The sequence below is a fragment of the Mobula birostris genome, chromosome 12, assembly GCF_030028105.1.
Source record: "Mobula birostris isolate sMobBir1 chromosome 12, sMobBir1.hap1, whole genome shotgun sequence".
Classification (NCBI taxonomy): domain Eukaryota; kingdom Metazoa; phylum Chordata; class Chondrichthyes; order Myliobatiformes; family Myliobatidae; genus Mobula; species Mobula birostris.
Window position 1 is genome coordinate 34,542,443 of NC_092381.1, and position 20,448 is coordinate 34,562,890.

Sequence of the window (20,448 nt, forward strand, 5' to 3'; positions counted from 1 at the left end):
TCATCTGCATACTCGTCAAGAAATGAGAATTTTTAAACAAATAACTTGCATTGATTTTTTTTTAAACATAACTTATGTGAAAGTGAATTCTATTCCATGTCTCAAATTTTGCGTAGTTATTTATGAATTCTGGAAGGAATAAATTCCAGTATGAATGGCTACAACACCAGGGTTACCAGGAGTTCTCAAATTTCTGTCACTAAGGTGAAGCATTGTTCGTGCTGATGCTGCCTTACATTGCGTACCATACTGGGATAGCAGGGGTAGGGGGTGTGCGGAAAAGCATCTCCCTTGCAAATGTCTGGTGCAAGTCTCCAATGGGCAGGATTTCAATAGGTATTATTAATGCATTAAACCATGCTTAAAAGGCTTTTATGTGCACTGTGAGGTCCAATACCTAGTCTTTGATGTTTATTTTTCTGTGCATGTTACTATAGATTATAAGACCCATAACCTGGAATACCAAGTTGATGTGAGTTAGCATTAACTAAGTATGAAGGCCATGGAAATGAGATTTAGAGGAGAAGCAATTGTTGCAGAAACGGGTCCAGGGAATTAAACACACATTAGTTAGCTCAATGGCTGAACTCAGACACAGCCTTCACACATGTGATGTCAGTTACTATCATTCCCTCTAAGAAAATCTGCAAGAGAAAATGATCCATAATTTTAATTTCTGGTCCAGAGACATCAGTTCCAAGACTATGGCCTTCATATATCTAATCTCCAAAGTGGAGAGTGAGGATGAGAGATTGAATGAGACAGAAGGCAGCAATCAAAGGAAAAGACAATTGCTTTATTTGATAGAGACAAACATTATTACGAAGTTGCTCCACGCCTTTTGGAAACAAAAGCAGGTGGAACAAACAACAGGATTAAAGTCAACATTAGTTTACTTCAGGTAATTAATTAGAAAATAATTAATTACATATTGGGTATTGCATATTATCAGTCACAAAGGAGGAAGGGTAGTTATGTCAGATACAGATAACCAATTCTTCCAACAAATCGTTCGAATGTGTTTATATCCAATGTCATTGTAAACGAAGTCCATCTTTTTTTTAAAAAAATGCCAGACATTACTTTGCTTCTCAGGCTGACATACCAAAGATACAATTTCCAGTAACAGGATTCAGACCCTGAAGAAATGGAAATATATTTCCAGTTTCAGAAAGATGCGAGACCTAGAGGGCATCTGTGGGAGATGGCTCCCACACAACTGGTGTCCGGCTTCAGGGTCGTTGCTGCAGGTCAAGGAAATGCTGCTGCCTTGTATCCTGTACAGCCACAATGCTAAGGTAATGGGATGAGTGGCTTTTCAAGGTGCTGGGTGGGTACTGAATGGAATCAAGCTGCACTCATCCAAACAAGTAACGATCATTCTCTCACAGTCCTGACTTGGGAAATGACAAATACTGAGTCACTGAAGAATGCTTGGTCCTTGATCTGCTTTTGTCACTACTGTACCTGTGTGTTTGGTCTTATTAAATTGTTGGTCATGGCAAATAGCCTGGTGATTATATTGTTGATGAAGTAATGGAAAAACATTACAGCAAACTGGATTTCCATTCTAGATTTAAGATTTGAGCACAAAACTCTTTGGATTTAGGTCAGTAAATTACTAGGATGCCATTAGATAGCAGATTACTAGATCACAATAGTGATGCAACACTGAACATTTTCCATTGTCAACTGAAGGAAAAAGTTGAACTGGAAAAGTAAACATGCTTGGTATAATTGCATTGCCTGAAATCCATTTGTTTAACATATTGAAGACTTTGCCTCATATCAAACCCCAACATTTGGCAAAGACACCTGACTAAATTTCAAATCTGTTACTGTGGAAAACATCTCCGAGGAGAAGAACACAGATCAAATGCTTTTCAGTTGATTATGCTTCATTTTAGATTCTTATTTTAAATTATTAAGCACTTCAAATACTGTATATAAGCTGCAGGTTACCAAAAAATAGTTGTCATTTCCTGAGCAGAGCAACCTTTGCATTGAAGGCCCAGCTAGTAGTATTGATTTAAAAGGATTTTCCAGTCTGATGTAGTTAAATGCCTCTCTTCTTCTGGGTAACTCTTTCCACCTCCTTCATAAAACGTAGGCAAAGTTCATCCTGCCACGGTAAAGCTACACACTGCACAGCTAATGGAAGGCCAACAGCCCCTGCCACCGCCTGAAATGTGACAAAATATGATATGCAAATGAGATGATAAAGGGTAAAATTAGCCATTAGCTTTCACTGTTAATATATTTTAGGTAGACAATTGCACTACTTGACAATGCAGAACAAAGCAACAAAAAAAAAAAAAATCATAGCCAACAGATTGACTATCACACAGAGTACTGACAATACCTATGTACTAGCAGGCCTAGTATAAGCAGCTCGGGATGAAGTTCAAGATGTTAAGTGCTACCTGGTCCAATTCATTCTCATACGTGTAAGGCAGTTTACTCTTAATGTATAAGCAATTTCTTCTCCAGTCTCTCTCTCAACAACAGAAAATAAATTTGCCCATTTCAACTTTCTGTCCAAATTGATTGAGGAACAGTTTACATTATGTTATAGATCCAGTGACATACACCTTTTCAAGCACTCTAACCTACCGCAACCCAGATGAACAAAGGAATATAATGAATTTTCCTTTTATGACTGGGACATACTTGCTCTCCCCAAAAACAAAAAATGACATCATAGCCACCCCCTTTTTCTTCGTTCCAGAGAAATAAGTTTCCAATACCCAATGTTAAAATGTCAATCTAATTTTACACCATGCTCATCAGAATTAGACCAAAGCTACAGTAAAACAACATTATATCAGGGGAGAACTCACATACTTATTGGTTTTGAGACCATCCCTTCAATGCAGAGATTTCTGAATCAAGGCTCACACATTTTCAGTCAGAAGCACCAACCTTTTTGAAAGTCCTGTCCCACATGTCATTGCAGTAACCGACATAGTCCTTCAGCTCCTCTTCATCCTTCTCGGTCACTGTACCAACTGGCACCACTCCAGCTGGGAAATTTAGCAGGTTGAAAATAATCTTGTAGCTGCATGCAACTGTAGAAGGGAAACAGCATGTTTCATTTTTTTAATATATACACTTTGTACAAACACTTAGTACTTAATATCAGGAGCAACTGAAATAAAGCATTTAGGATAGTATTTACAAGAAAAGAGAAGATGATTCTGTCTTCAAAAGTCACTGTGGTGAGCAAACTATGATTGTCAAGGGCTGGTCCATCAGACCCACATGTGCTCACCACCACTAACACTCAGTGAGCCATGGTTCCCAATTTCACTGATCAGCACGTAGCACTATGAAACTGTGATCATGATCTACTTCAGTGTTCTTGTGCCCCATCATCGATTTTTGATTCAACCCTTCAATTACAAACCTCTTCTCTGACTAGCGAATGACTTAAAAAGGTCTATTAAGAATAAAAGCATGTTTTAAAAAAGATTGTTGACAAGATGAGAAAGAACAGCAGACACACACTGTGGGGAGCAATGAGGCACCAACAGAAGGGGAGCATGAGCCAATGTTTAGGCAGTACAGAACCGAGGACTGAATAATCAAAATTCAATCTCATTGTAAAAGTTCAGAAGGTATTAAATTCAACAGAATGATAATAACAAACTTTAACAAATCATAGTATCTATATCTTCACAAACGTAACTAAATCACTAGTATGTGTGATTAAAACAGATTCCTACTCACCACTGTCAGAGGTCTGAACCAATCACCTCTTTCATTTCCCTCCCAGTGATGCTGAACCCTTAAATTAAAATAATTCCCTTTCTTGTCACTTCAGCATTTCTTTCTGCACTACTCCATGTATAATAAAATGGACGAGTTGACAGAGCTTGTCAAGAGTCAGAGAACATTTCGGGAGAGCAGTGTTATATGTTTTACTGAAACGTGGCTGCACGAGGACATACCCGACCAAAACGTTTCCATGGAGGGCTTCCAGACCGTTTGGGCTGACTGGATTTGCACTGACAGCGGTAAGCGTAAAGGAGGGGGGCTTGCTGTTCTGGTAAACAACAGATGGTGCAATCCTGGCCATATTACAATCAAGGAACATGTTCGTAGCCCGGATATTGAACTTTTTGCTGTTGGACTCCAGCCATATTATTTGCCAAGAGAAATCTCGCATGCAATTGTTGTGTACATCCCTCCCTCTGCCAACCCGACGTCAGCGTGTAACATCATTTACACTGTCATAGCCAGATTACAAACCCAGCACCCGAGTGCCCTCATTACCATCTCGGGTGACTTCAACCATGTTACCATGGCTAGAACACTGCCCAACTTCACGCAGTATGTGAGCCATACAACCAGAGGGGAGAGGACTCTGGATTTGATGTATGCTAATGTTGAGGATGCATACAGCTCCTCTCCCCTCCCCCCATTGGGAAGGTCAGATCACAACCTGGTGCATCTCAAACCCTGCTACGTGCCTCTGGTGAAGAATAAACCTGCAACCTCGAGGACAGTGAGAAAATGGTCGGAGGAGGTTTATGAGGGGCTCCAGGGTTGTTTTGAGGTGTCAGACTGGCAGGTACTCTGTGAGCCACATGGAGAGGATATTGATGGGCTCACAGAGTGCATCACTGGTTACATCAACTTCTGTGTGGACTGTAATATTCCAACAAGAACTGTCCTTTGTTATTCAAATAACACGCCATGGGTAACAAAGGGCATTAAGGACATCTGAACACTAAAAAGAGGGCGTTTAGAGATGGAAATAGGGAGGAGCTGAGGGCAATACAGAGGGACCTGAAAGCCAGGATCAGGGAGGCTAAAGACAGGTACAGGAGGAAGCTTGAGTGGAAACTCCAGCAGAACGACATGAGAGAGGTCTGGAGTGGGATGAGGACCATCACTGGGTTCCGGCAAACTAGCAACAGAGGAGCTGAAGGCAGTGTGGACAGGACCAACGAACTTAACCTGTTCTTTAACAGATTTGACATTGTGGTCCCTGCCCATCCCCCACATGAGCCATCTGTTGTCGGCCCCCAATCAACACATATTCCACTCTCCCCTCCTACCCCTCCTCACAGTCCCCCACCCTGCTCTCATGACTATATCCCTTCCCCACATGAAACCACCACGGTGGGCTTCACAGCTGAACAGGTGAAAAGACAGTTGAAACATCTCAACCCAAGCAAGGTTGCAGGACCGGATGGTGTCAGTACCAGGGTGCTCAAAGCCTGTGCCCCTCAGCTATGTGGAGTACTTCGCCATGTATTCAACCTGAGCCTGAGGCTCCGGAGGGTTCCTGTACTGTGGAAGACGTCCTGCCTCGTCCCTGTGCTGAAGACGCCGCGCCCCAGCGGCCTCAATGACTACAGACCGGTGGCATTGGCCTCCCACATCATGAAGACCCTGGAGAGACTTGTTCTGGAGCTGCTCCGGCCTATGGTCAGGCCACACTTAGATCCCCTCCAGTTCGCCTACCAGCCCTGACTAGGAGTTGAGGATGCCATCATCTACCTGCTGAACTGTGTCTACACTCACCTGGTAAGCCAGTGAGCACTGCGAGGGTCATGTTTTTTGACTTCTCCAGTGCGTTCAACACCATCCGCCCTGCTCTGCTGGGGGAGAAGCTGACAGCGATGCAGGTGGATGCTTTCCTGCTGTCATGGATTCTTGATTACCTGACTGGCAGACCACAGTACGTGTGCTTGCAACACTGTGTGTCCGACAGAGCGATCAGCAACACTGGGGCTCCACAGGGGACTGCCTTGTCTCCCTTTCTCTTCACCATTTACACCTCGGACTTCAACTACTACACAGAGTCTTGTCATCTTCAGAAGTTTTCGGATGACTCTGCCATAGTTGGATGCATCAGCAAGGGAGATGAGGCTGAGTACAGGGCTATGGTAGGAAACTTTATCACATGGTGTGAGCAGAATTATCTGCAGCTTAATGTGAAAAAGACTAAGGAGCTGGTGGTAGATCTGAGGAGAGCTAAGGCACCAGTGACCCCTGTTTCCATCCAGGGGGTCAGTGTGGACATGGTGGAGGAATACAAATACCTGTGGATATGAATTGACAATAAACTGGACTGGTTAAAGAACACTGAGGCTGTCTACAAGAAGGGTCAGAGCCGTCTCTATTTCCTGAGGAGACTGAAGTCCTTTAACATCTGCCGGACGATGCTGAGGATGTTCTACGAGTCTGTGGTGGCCAGTGCTATCATGTTTGCTGTTGTGTGCTGGGGCAGCAGGCTGAGGGTAGCAGACACCAACAGAATCAACAAACTCATTCGTAAGGCCAGTGATGTTGTGGGGATGGAACTGGACTCTCTAATGGTGGTGTCTGAAAAGAGGATGCTGTCCAAGTTGCATGCCATCTTGGACAATGTCTCCCATCCACTACATAATGTACTGTTTGGGCACAGGAGTACATTCAGCCAGAGACTCATTCCACCGAGATGCAACACTGAGCGTCATAGGAAGTCATTCCTGCCTGTGGCCATCAAACTTTACAACTCCTCCCTTGGAGGGTCAGACACCCTGAGCCAATAGGCTGGTCCTGGACTTATTTCCTGGCATAATTTACATATTAATTATTTATGGTTTTATTACTATTTAATTATTTATGGTGCAACTGTAACGAAAACCAATTTCTCTCGGGATCAATAAAGTATGACTATGACTATTGTTTACTCTTAGAGTTTGATGTAAGCAAGGAATTTCATTGTACCGTATCCTAGTATATATGACAATAGAACGTGAGAATACAGCACAAGAACAGCCCATTCAGCCCACAATGTTGAACCTAACTAGCTAAAAAGAAAAAAAATACCCACTCATTCCTCCTACCTACACCATGTCCATCCATCCTCCTTACATCAATTTGCCTATTCAAATGTCTCTTAAAAGCTTCTAATGTATTTGCCTCTACTACATACCAGGCAGCACATTCCAGACATCCACCACAATATGAGTAAAAACCAACCCTCTCACATCCCCCTTGAACTGACCCCCATCTCACCTTCAATGCATGCCCTCTGATATTAGGCATTTCAACCCTGAGAAACTGACACTCTGCCCACTCTACCTAGGCCTCTCAATCTTGTAAACCTCTGTCAGATCTCCCCTCAGCCTCCGATGCTCCGGAGAAAACAACACAGCTTTATCCGGCCTCTTGTGATAGCACATTTCCTCTAAAGCAAGCAGCATCTGGGCGAGCCTCTCCAACGTCTCAACATCCTCCGTATACTGAGGCGACCAGAACTACAGACAATACTCCAGAGGTAAACCAGAGTTTTCTAACGTTGGAACATAACCTCCTGACTTTTGAACTCAATAACCATAACCTAATCTGAATCTGTAGAATATCCCACAATGGTGGGATTGGATGAGGACACTGGAACATGGCATTATGGAAAAACTTTGCTCACCTGTTAACTTTCCAGCATATCCAAGCTTGAAGGCAGGACCTAGTGCTGGGCAGAGTACAACATCGAGCTTCTTGCTTTTCCACAAGTTGACATACTCCTCACAGTAAGCCTAGGCAAAGCATATAGACAGTTTGCTCACCGGTGACAACTTGCTTTGCATATACAGATACATACAAGCTCATCCTCAACTCTGATAACAGGGAAAAGTGAGCAGTGAATATTGCAAAAATCCACTTGCTATTTTAACTGTGCAGCTATTTCAGGGCACATCCTCAGTCACCAAGCAGAGAAAAGCAAGACTGTGGATATACCAGAAAGAGGAAGCTGGTTTCTGAATAAAATTCAGTAAGCTTCCAATTAATTCACTCTCCACCTGGTACAATCTGACCAGGACCACTCTGCAAGCACAGTGGCTGAAAAACACAGCTCGTCAAATGTAGTTTCACAAACTGATTAATATGACTGGGCACTAGAAGTAAAGGGGCAAGTCACCTCTGGCAAACAGGTGTCCTAGTGAAAGAAAGTGGATTCTCAAAGCAGTTTTAAATTTTCCGATTGGTGCCAAAACAACAACGTCTCGTTGATAGTTGACGTCAGGAAGGGGAAGGAGGATGATTATGTGATTATACACTGGGGTGGGGGGGGTGGAATCAGCAGTGGAAGTAGCCAGCAGCTTTAAACTCCTGGACATTAACATATCAGATGACCTGTCCTGCGTCAAGCACATAGAAAGAGCAATCATGAAGAAGATGTGGGAGCACCTTTACTTTCTCAGGATGTAAAGGTAGAGTTTTACAGGATACTGTAACAAACTTCTATAGATCTACTGCAGAAAGTGTCCTGACTGGTTGCATCATGGTCTCGTACAGCAATTCAAATGCACAGGCATACAAAAGATGCAGAGTGTAATGGACTTACCCCAACACATCTGTCATCTTCTCACAGCTGCCATCAGGCATGTGCTACAGAAGCTTGAAGTCCACTATCACATTCAAGAAAAGCTACTTCCCTTCAACCATTCAGATCCTGAACCAACCAGCACAACGCTCACTAGTTTAGCAACACCATGACCACTTTGATCATTTTGCATTAAACCAGACTTTTCTTTTGTAAAATTTGTATACATCTTATAATTAATTTAGGTTTTTCTTGTGAATGTTACTTATATGAGGCAGCCATTTGATTTCAGGAAGGGGGCCAGCGCACTCCACACTCCTGTTGACGTCAATGGTGCTCAAATCAAGAGGGCTGAAAGCTCAATTCCTAGGAGTGAACATCACCAGTGGCCTGTTTTGGTTCAAACACGTAGATGCTAAGAAACATCACCAGTGCCTCTAGGTCCACAGAAAGCATGTCTCCTTTGAACCCCACCATTTTTTTTTAAAATCAAAGCAGCGTAGAAAGTATTCCACCCAGATTTACCATGGTCTGGTATGGCAACTGTGTTATCTTGGACCACAAAGTTGTGGACACAGCTCAGCACATCATGGAAACTGTCCAAATTTCTCTCTGCTAACATAATCAAAGATCCCATCCACAATAACAAAGGCCAGATAAAAATTCTGAAAATGGAACACAGTTTGGTCACTTTCCAAAGGATAAAATAACAGATCTCACCTCTACTTCAACATGGTGCTTCCATAGCTCAGTGACTGATCTGCAAGAACACAAGCAGAAAATGCTGAGGGTCTCACCTCAAGAGGAATAGAATATGCAGTTTAGATTAACTGCATCAATCTTAATATTGGAGTAGCCTGGCAGTATTATCATCTAAACAAAACTTCAATGAATTTAAACTGAAGCAAATAGAACATTTGGAATCAACAATGTTCTACATTACAACTCAATAGCTTTAATAACTAAATGAATTAAATATCCAGATTGCCAGGTTACAAAAAAAACATCTTTTGGGCAGAAGAACTAGTAGTCTGGCAGCAAAGGTTGCCTATAGCACTAGACACAGAGGCCCCTGCCCCACAATGCAAAAACTGCACGTTCTTCAAATTCTGAATCTACACAAAAGAGACCCTGGAGTTTGGTCCCCAACTCCAGATTGGAAATCCTGATGGCACTTAACGAATATCAAGCACTAACTTCTGCCAAATACCAAAACTGCCATTCATCCATTTTTTTTAAAATTTGCATCTAACAGCCACATATACTAATTAAACATCCAGCCCTTTAGCTTTTTCCTTGTTTTATCATTAAGCTCTGCAATCCATCACACATTGTGGATTAAGGAATCTGCCTTTTTTATATATATAATATATATATATATAAATAAAAATAAATAAAAGTCCCACCCACTCCAGTTGTTCTGTTTCAGAACATAACTGTGAGAATAATCATATGCAAAATTGTCTTTGCTTAAGAACATGCCCCTTCATCCCTATATCTATCCATATTCCTTTTCTGATTTTTTGTTCACCACAGAGACAAGGAATTCTTTTCTGTCCCTCACAAGAGCAGTACAGCTCATCCCTGGGAATTAATACTAAACCAGAACTTCAGCCCGCAGGGAGATGTTAATCACTAGAGACACTACTGATTTCAAATGCACATACCGTACTAAACAAATTCAGGAGAAAAACAACATCAAATATAAATTCAAGCAACACACACAAAATGCTGGTGGAACGCAGCAGGCCGGACTTCAACGTCAACTGTACTTCTTCCTATAGATGCTGCCTGGTCTGCTGCGTTCCACCAGCATTTTGTGTGTCTTGCTTGAATTTCCAGTATCTGCAGATTGTCTCATGCTTACATCAAATACTTACTCTATTCCACAAAGGCTCCTTAAGATATCTGCCAATCTCGGACTCTAGAACAGAAAGAAATTTTAAGATTTATCACTGAAAAAGTTTTAAGTAGTAATTAAGCATTCCAACTAACAACAACTATTCTCACAAACCTTACTACAAACTAATACCCAACAGTCTGACTAGCAATCAGTCACAAGTCAAGTAACAGGCACAGGGAGGAGATAATTATGACAGACAAGAGTGGTTACATTCTGCTTCACACCTTTGTAATAAATTTTAAAATATACTTGAGTAGCTTTTTAACTTACAAAAGGCTTCAGAAGGAAGGACAGGATCTTCATGAATATTTGAGGCATTGCATTTACATAAAAGATATCTTTCACATTAGGATCAATGATGTCACCTTTTCTAGGAATGCAAAATAGAATAAAAGTTAGTTGTATTCTTTTGTTTATGTGTGGGCAGTAAAAGCGTCTACTTTTGAAAATTGATATCCATCAAATACCCGTAGATTAATTATATTCTTTATCAACATTTGAAGTTCTCCAGTTCATACTAAGTAATTGTTCCCACTACAGAACATAGGGTAGTACAGCACAGGAACAGACTCTGCAGCCCACGACATTGTGACAAAGTAATTAAGTGTTTAACTAAACTAATCCCTTCTGCCTACACTATGTACATATCCCAATGGCAAAACAGTGAACTGTCCCTTTACCTTTGACCTCATACCTCAGGTTGGGCCAGATTAAATTCCATCTGCTATTTTTCCACCAACTGCAACTCCACTGTATGATTTGGCAATCATCTATGCTATCCATAAGACCACCAATCTTTGTGGTCGCTACAAACTTACTAACTTGCCCATCTATATTTTCATCCGGGTCATTTACATGATCCCTGCAGAACACCAGTAGGCATAAACCTCCAGTCTGAATAAGTTCCGGCAAGAACTGCCCTCTGCCTTCTACCGGCAAACCAGTTCTGAATTCAAATGGACAAGTCACCATAGATCACATGCATCTTAATCTTCTGGATGAGCTTTCCATGAGGGGCCTTGCAAAAAGCACCTTATAAAATCTATGTAGACAACATCAATGTCTCTACTTTCAATAATCACTTTCATCATCTCTTTGAAAAACTCAGTCAACTTACGAAGACACAACTTACCCGACACAAAGCCACACTGATTGTCCCTAAATAGCCATGGTTTTCCAAATGCTCATAAACCCTGTCCTTAAGGATCCTCTCCAATTGCTTCCCTACCACAAATGAGAGACTCGCCAGTCTATACTTTTCAAAATGATCCATTTCCCTGCTTGAGTAATGGACCAAGCATTGCCTGTGGCTAGTGAGATATGAAGATATTGGTCAAGGCCCCAGCCATCCTGTCTTTTGCTTCCCTCAATAACCTCTTTAATGATAAGCAAAATCAGGTAAAGGTGACACGATGGGCATATCGAGTCAGTTGGGAGAAGGGACAGGAGGCCATTGGGTTAAGTGTGTGTTGGTCATAGGCAGATGGAACCAGGTCGGGGAGGGGGAACAAAACTGAATGGCAGAAGAATGAGTAAAGGGTGGGGGGGGGGGGTGAGTGGATGAAAAAGTGTAGTTGGATCAGAAAGAGTGAGAGGAAAAAAAACACACAGTAGGGGTGGGTTAACTGACTTGTGTTCATACCACTGGGTTGCAGACTGCACAGGCAGAGCAGGAAGGAATATTCTAATATTCTCCCAGTTGGCACTGAGCCTCAGCCTGCCAGTGGAGAACTTCAAGGACAGATCAGTTGGTGTGGGAGTGGAAATGAGAGCTGAAATAATATGCATCTGCAAGCTCAAGATGACCTTTATGGATAGTGAGGAGACATTCTGCCCCCCACCCCCCAAACAACCTATGCTTGGTTTCTGTGACAGAAGAGCCGGCACCCAGAGGTCCAATGCCACAGACAAGGTTGAAAGAAGTGCATGTGGATCTTTGCCTGACCTGTAAACATTGGATTTGTGTTGGTGCGTGGCCAAGTGGTTAAGGCGTTCATCTAGTCATCTGAAAGTCGCTAGTTCGAGCCTTGGCTGAAGCAGCATGTTGTGTCCTTGAGCAAGGCACTTAACCACACATTGCTCTGCGATGACACCGGTGCCAAGCTGTATGGGTCCTAATGCTCTTCCCTTGGACAACATCGGTGTCGTGGAGAGGGGAGACTTGTAGCATGGGCAACTGCTGGTCTTCTGTACAACCTTGCATGCTTTGACAAAAAAAATGAACCGTTGAACCTTTACTGTCTAAAATGGCCTATGGTCGTGAGAGTATCAACATTAACTTCATATTTTTATGATTTTAGGTGCAAAACCTAAATTTGCTTTCTCTTTTTCTGACCTTGTCCATTTGAAATGGCATTTCAATTATATGCATGTTTGCACAAGGAATCAAAATGTAGTCTAAGTGCTTAATGTCAAAGCTTGTAATTGTGTGTGGGACATCCCAATTCAGAACCACAGTAAATAGGCAAGGGAAGACAATGAATAAATGTTCACATTAATTGGCCTCATCAGCATCACTCATCATAATACAGTGGAGGTGTTATTACCAAACTGAGTGATTTTGTGTATATTCTGACATAGGCAAAATTGGTATATACATCTGTTAGATTGGAACCTATTCAGAACCCAGAGATAGCCTGTATGTCTTAAACACAATTGGTTCTAATATACACATGTTTTCACATCTATCTTGCTCAGAAAACATCCTACACTCATCTTTTGCTTTCTGTTTTCCCTCCACCTATCCATTCATGCAACCACATTCCCTTATTTTTGGTCTATACATACTAGCAAATGAAACTCTTACCAAAGGCATTTTAAAATACAAGTTCAATGTTATTATTACATTTGATTTACCCATTTTCCTTCTCAAATGGAGTTGGAATTCAAAACTGGACTATTTTGGAATTCAATGTTCCTGGTCAAAATAATCATGATATCATGATTAGCCCAAGATATCTTTCAGGAATTGTGCATTACTAGCCAAGGAAAACATTTCTTGCTCATTCCAAATGTCCCTCAAGGTGGAGATGGTGAGCAACCCTCTTGAAGTTTGTGGTTCTCTGGTGAAGTATTCTCACAGTAGCGATTTAGATAAAGCAGCAAGGCACAGCAGTACATTTCAAACCCCAGTAGTATAATTTTACACCTTTTTCTTACATGCTTGGGTACCATACCGACTCACAAAATAATGCCAAAAAGGTGACACCTTATGTGATTGTCTTTAAGGCGGATGCATTACACTGATCGAAGTTACTGGGGTCCATGAATACATAGCTACTTGGAATGGGTTAATGTGGAAATACATTCATGTTGAGCAGCAAAATCGAATTCCTTAAAATTTGGAGTATAACTGCAAGAAAGTTAAACACATAACAAGTAAAAGAGAAAAACATAATTAGATCTCTGCAATCTCTCTGCCAAAAAGAGACTTACAGATTTTCCAGGATGGTAGTGCCACAATCTGCGCCAATACCCTTTATTACAAGCTCTTTAATTGCATATGGTATTTTCAAAGGTGTGAAAGGAATCAGCTGGAAAAAAAAACACACAAGTTTAGTTAACACATCTTGAATGATAATCTAATCTTTTGGAGAGTTAATGCAAATCCCCTTACCAACTAAAATTATTTAATACTATTGTTAAAATTGTTAACTGGGACTTCTCGAAACTAGTCCCACATGGTCACATCTTAGGAAGTAACTTCATTATTAGAGAAATAAATGTATTAACTGGACTCATTTTCATGTAAACTGCAAGGATGTAGTCTTGACAGTGTACAATAAAAGGAATCTTTTAATTGAGTTAGATGGCTGTTTTTAAATAAAACCTGAATTTCCAACTCAACAGTCATGAAGAAATTATGCTTTCTTTGCAACAAATCTTTGTCCTCTCCCAGATAGAGTGTTACCAATGGCACAAATGTACAGCTTGTATAAAAAAAAACAAAAAAAAATCCAAAACACTTAAAAATACGACACTAACTGCTTGGAAGGATTAAGCAGAATTTTACCAAACAATTCCCTTCACTCAAAAAGATTGTTGTTAGTCCTCTCTGCACTTTGTGGCACATCAGGCGGTAATGTTACTGCTTCTTTAGCATTTGCCTTTTTTTTAAAATGAAACACAGTTACTGGCTCAATGCTCAATCCAGCACAGATAGAAAGTGTGCAAGCAGCTGGCTGTATTCAAACCTGGGAACATTCCCCTTGAAGTCGGGACCAAATAAGTATTAATGGCAAATTTCTTTCATGAACCAAAACAAAATTCAGATCGCATTAAATTATCGTAGATTTGTTAATTTATAAACAAGGAACTTTTGTGCCTCAATTCCTGAACACTACTGGCGATTTCTCAACCATAAGCATGCAAACCTACTGTGTGGCCAGCCGCCTCCAGCAGCTGCTTGGTTTCCATGACTGTTCGCTTCATGCAGGCCAAGGAGATCCAGAATCCATCACTCTCATAATAACCTATTCTCAGCGGCTTAGAGCTGGAATACACCTGAAGGAAGATGAACAGTTCATACAGGGCAGGAATGAAATTTACCCACTGAGCACAGCAACCTCAAGCTAGACAGGCTTTTGGCATCCCATTATAACATAACTAAAGAAAGGAGTCAAGAGAAGTGAATAGCAAGGATAGAAACTAGTGAGAAAACACCAAGCAGGCTGCTTTCATGTCAATGGATATACTTTAAGTTTTGCCACAATTTAATTATGTACAATATTGTTTATTAGCTTTCAGCCATGTGTCATGCTGAGTTCATCTTTTCAGTTAACAACCCACAGACTGCATCTGCTAATTTCTAATGCAAACCAAACTGCCTACAATTGAATTAACACCATATATTTACATGGCTGCTCCTTACTGCAGGTCGTGGCACATCATTACATCCCCAATTGTGCGCCAATCTTGCCTACCCATCTGGTATCGCAAATGGGAAATGTCGTCATCTCACTCCAACCACCAGCTTCTCCCCTTATACCGGGGCAACATTAGCCACCCTCTAGTCTGGTCTGATTTAGTTGAAGCGATTTTGCATGTGACTAGGTGATGCCCCAGTTGTTGGTAAAGACTGGCTGAGTAACACATCTTCATAGTTAAGTGGGCCTTTTCCATAATGTACCCAAACTTGATGGTAGGTGTCTGAAAACAGTCCGATATGGTAATTTAAACTTCCTATACGCAAGCCTAAACAAGCATCAGTGCAAACGGAGGTAAAAAGTGAATAAAATTTTGTGCTTTCTCCCAAATCTTTCCTCTCCCAAGTGATGCAATTACTGATCTCTACTGGCCCAGAGTGGCAGGCTGGAGATACGTCTCTACCAAAGGAGGCGTGAGGTGCTCCTTCCCTCCGCTAGCCAGCAGGTCACCCTTAGGTAAGGTGTAGCACCTGCTTAGTCCCTTGATCAGGGTCATATGAAGCCATGGGAGCAGGTGATGGATATCACCACTGATGCCAGGCAGACAATCTCTCTAGTATTGATAATTGCTGGGTCACCTGTCTTGTCAAGACACTGCCCGGAAGGCAGCAATGGCAAACCACTTCTGTAGAACCTTACTGCAAACACATCTAGGGAGCCCAAAAGGCACCCATTTTGATTACACTTGGAAAAATCTAATTTCCAAAACGTTTGACTTTTGGTAGCTTAATTGATTATAAACTGCCAGCATAGCTTTGATGGTTAGTGAGAAAAATGTAAAAAGCAGTAATTCTGACATAAAAATAAAGTGCAAGAATTGCTCAACAAGCTGTTGGTAGAGGGAGAAAGAGACACTTGTCCATTGTCTCTCCCCACTAATATCCTTCCTGACACTTAACCTTGCAAGCGAGAAAAATGCTACACTTGCCCATTCACTTCCTCCCTCACCCACTTTCAGGGTCCCAAACAGTCTTTCCAGGTGAGGCAACACTTCTTCTGCAATTCTGTTGGGGTAATTTATGCCACCCGGTGTCCCCAATGTGGCCTTACCTACACTAGAGAGACCCAACATGAACTGGGGGATGCTTCCTCAAACACATTTGTTCCAACTGCCAAATGCAGAAATTCTTGGTGGCCAACCATTTTAATTCCTATCCCCCATTCCCATACGTCAATCCATGGCCTCCTCTTCCGCCACAATGAGGCCACTCTTAGGCTGGAAGAGCAACACCTCATTCCATCTAGGTGTCGTCCTACCAGATGACATGAACATTGATTTCTATTTCCAGTAATTTAAAATGTTTTTTTTCCTTTTCCCCCACACCCTTCCTCCTTTATTCTGCACTCTGGCCTCTTACTTCTTCCTCTCACCTGCCTATCACCTCTGCCTAGGCCCCTCTTTCTTCTCTCTCTCCCATGATGCACTCTCCCCTCCTATCAGATTCCTTCTTTTCTGGCCCTTTACCTTTCCCACCCACCTGGCACCTTCTAGAATGGCCTTCCTTCTGTTCCCTCCAACTTTTTATTCTGGCTTCCTCACTCTTCCTTTCCAGTCCTGATGAAGGGTCTCGCCCTGATAGAAAGGCCGTTTATTAATTTTCATGGATGCTGCCTGACCTGCTGAGTTCTTCCAGCATTTTCTGTGTGTTGCTGGAGAGTCAGGACATCAACGGATACGTCAAGAAGGAAAGTGTATGTGGTTCAGTAGGATCGGGGATCAGCCATGATGGAATGGCGGAGAAAACTCAATGGGCTGAAGGGCCTAATTCTGCTCTTATGTCTTATGGTCTAAGCACTCTGATCAATAACTTTTTGCCAAAATGAAGCTCAGACAATTGATCAAAATAGATTTTAAAAAAGTGCCTCTCAGCTCTGAAATCTAACTAAATCAATGTAATGAAAATCTCTCTTGCCACACTTTTCCCACCATCATCCTTGTTATTAATGTCAGTGCACTTCTGAGTTGTTATATAATTTTATCATCATTAAAAAAAAGACTGCTCTGTGAATTTAGTTGTTTCCACTGACACTGTTTCAACATATTTGCAACATACACTCAGTGATCACCTCATTAGGTAGATATGATCATTCATCCAAATATCCAATCAGCCAATCATGTGGCAGCAATTCAATGGATAAAAGCATGCTGGCACAGTCAAGAGGTTCAGTTGTTGTTCGGACCAAATATCAGAATGTGGAAGAAAAGTGATCTAAAAGACTTTGACCATGGAAGGATTGTTGGTGCCAGACAGGGTGGTTTGAGTATCTCAGAAACTGCTGATCTCCTGGGATTTTTCACACACAGCAATGTCTGGAGTTTAAAGAGAACAGAGTGAAAAGCAAAAAATAAACATCTAGTGAGTGGTAGTTTTGTGTTCGAAAATGCCTCATTGAGAGATGTCAGGGAGATTGGCCAGACTGGTTCAAATCGACAGGAAGACAACTGTAACTCATATACCACGAGTTATAATGTGATGTGCAGAGAAGAACCTGAGTGCGCAAGATGTTGAACATTGAAGTGGATGGGCTGCAGTAGCAGAAGACCACAAATATACACTGACTATTTCAAGCACATATTGGAAAAGTAATTGGAAGGCATCTAGCAGTGTTTCAGACCAGTCCTTTTTAAATTGTGACTACATGACAACACTAAATGATCTCTAACTTGGCTCCATTTAGCAATTGCACTCATTGGATGCACAGGGGTGAAACTGAAATGATGGAAGAAACACTAAAGTGAGGTACTACAATTGAAGAAAATGTCAGTGTTGTTTTAAAGTAAAATGCAATCATAATCTTATACTGAAAACATGTCAGTAATTCAGTAAAGCATTCGACCTATGAAACTAAACAAATTATGTAGATAATGGATCAAAGTGGGGTGGAGAGTTACTTTACTGGATTGGTATCCCGACAGAACTCAGGCCCGGTGAGCTTGTATGCAGTCACACCAGCTAAGGAACTTTACTTCAAGCAATTAAGTACTTGTATATTCAATTAGAAATCGAATAATGTAACAGTGTCTACGAAACTACCAGATTAGAATAAAAGACCATAAGACATAGGAACAGAAATAGGTCATTTGGTCCATCGGGTCTTCTCCGCCATTCCATCATGGCTGATTTAGTAACCCCCCCTCAACCCCATTTTCTTGTCCTCTGCCCACAGTCTGATGTCCTTACTAATTTAGAACCCATCAACCCCCAATTTACAGTAAATATAAGACAAAGGAGCAGAATTAGGCCATCTAGTCCACCATTCGATCATGGCTGATCCCTTTTTTTTTAAAAAAAGGTCTCCTCCTCAACCCCAGTTCCCGGCCTTCTCCCCGTGACCTTTGATGCCATGTTCAATCAAGAACCTATCAATCTCTGCCTTAAATACACCCAACGACCTGGCCTCCACAGCTGCCTGTGGCAACAAATTCCACAAATTCACCACCCTTTGGCTAAAAGAAATTTCTCCACATCTCTGTTTTGAAAGGGCGCCCCTCTATCCTGAATCTTGTCCTTGACTCTCCCCCCATGGGAAACATCCTTACCACATCTATTCTGTCTAGGCCTTTCAATATTCGAAAGGTTTCAGTGAGATCCCTCCTCATCCTTTTGAATTCCAGCAAGTACAGACCCAGAGCCATCAAACGTTCCTCGTATGATAACATTTTCAGTCCTGGATTCATCCTTGTGAACCTCCTCTGACCCTCTCCAATGCCAGCACATCCTTTCTAAGATGAGGGGCCCAAAACTGCTCACAATACTCAAGGTGAGGCCTCCGCAGTGCCTTATAAAGCCTCAGCATCACATCACAAATATAACCAATGTCTTGCCTCCACAACTGCCCGTGGCAATGAATTCCACAGATTCACCACCCTCTGGCTAAAGAAATTCCTTCTCATCTCAGTTCTAAAGGGATGTTCTTCTATTCTGAGACTGCCTTCTGGCCCTGGAGTCCCCCACTTCTACTCTATCTTGGCCTTTCAATATTCAACAGGTTTCAGTGAAGTGCCCCATTCATTCTTCGAAGCTGCAGTGAGTACAGGCCCAGAGCCATCAAACATTCCTGATACATTAACCTTTTCATTACAAGACAAAGGAGAAGTAGGCCATTCAGCCCATCGAGTCTGCTCCGCAGCTCCCCCATGAGCTAAACTATTCACCCATCTAGTTCCAATTTCCAGCTTTTTCCCCATATCCCTTCATACCCTGACTAATTAGATACCTGTCAATCTCCTCCTTAAACACCCTCAATGATCGGGCCTCCACAGCTGTATGTGGCAACAAATTCCACAAATCCACGACCCTCTGGCTAAAAAAATTTCTCCTCATCTCTGTTTTAAATGGGTACCCTCTAATTCTAAGACTATGGCCTCTTGCCCTGGACTCACCCACCAAGGGAAACAACCTTTCCACATCTACTCTATCCAACCCTTTCAACATTTGAAATGTTTCTATGAGATCCCCTCTCATTCTTCTATACTCTAATGAATACAATCCAAGAGCCGACAAACACTCCTCATATGTTAGCCCCTGCATTCCAGGAATCATCCTCGTAAATCTTCTCTGAACTCTCTCCAACATCAGTACATCCTTTCTAAGATAGGGGGCCCAAAACTGCACACAGTATTCCAAATGAGGTCTCACTAACGCCCCATAGAGCCTCATCAACACCTCCTTATTCTTATACACTATTCCTCTTGACATGAATGCCAACATAGCATTCGCTTTCCTTACTGCCAATCCAACTTGGTGGTTAACCTTTAGGGTATCCTGCACGAGAGCCCCCAAGTCCCTTTGCACTTCAGATTTTTGAATTTTCTCCCCATCTAAATAATAATCTGCCTGATTATTTCTTCTTTCAAAAAGTACAACCATACATTTCTCAACATTGTACCTCATCTGCCATTTCTTTGCCCACTCTCCTAAACTGACCAAGTCTCTCTGCAACCTTTCCGTTTCTTCAACATTTCCTGCTCCTACACCCATCTTGGTGTCACCCGCAAACTTAGCCACAAAACCATTTAATCCATAATCCAAATCATCGATATACATCGTAAAAAGAAGCGGCCCCAACATCGACCCCTGCGGAACACCACTAGTAACCCGCAACCAATCAGAATAGGATCCCTTTATTCCCACCCTTTGCTTTCTGCCTATCAGCCAATGCTCCACCCATTCCAATATCTTTCCTATAATTCCATGGGCTCTCATCTTATTAAGCAGCCTCATATGTGGCACCTTATTGAAGGCCTTTTGAAAATCCAAATACACAACATCCACAGCCTCTCCCTTGTCAATCTTATT

The 20,448-nt window shown here is 41.9% G+C and overlaps 1 protein-coding gene across 2 annotated transcripts in view; it reads right to left on the minus strand.

Annotated features, from left to right (window-relative positions):
* Positions 1 to 775: 775 nt before the first annotated feature.
* faah (fatty acid amide hydrolase) overlaps positions 776 to 20,448 on the minus strand; it is a 50,330-nt gene continuing 30,657 nt past the window's right edge. For both annotated transcript variants that reach the window (XM_072273577.1, XM_072273578.1), the window contains exons 8-15: positions 14,601 to 14,726; positions 13,659 to 13,756; positions 10,494 to 10,593; positions 10,201 to 10,244; positions 9,041 to 9,080; positions 7,424 to 7,532; positions 2,923 to 3,068; positions 776 to 2,182 (exon numbers count right to left, since the gene is read on the minus strand). In XM_072273577.1, the coding sequence (XP_072129678.1) occupies positions 2,057 to 2,182; positions 2,923 to 3,068; positions 7,424 to 7,532; positions 9,041 to 9,080; positions 10,201 to 10,244; positions 10,494 to 10,593; positions 13,659 to 13,756; positions 14,601 to 14,726 (789 nt within the window). In that variant the 3' untranslated portion in view covers positions 776 to 2,056. The remainder of the gene's footprint in view (positions 2,183 to 2,922; positions 3,069 to 7,423; positions 7,533 to 9,040; positions 9,081 to 10,200; positions 10,245 to 10,493; positions 10,594 to 13,658; positions 13,757 to 14,600; positions 14,727 to 20,448) is intronic.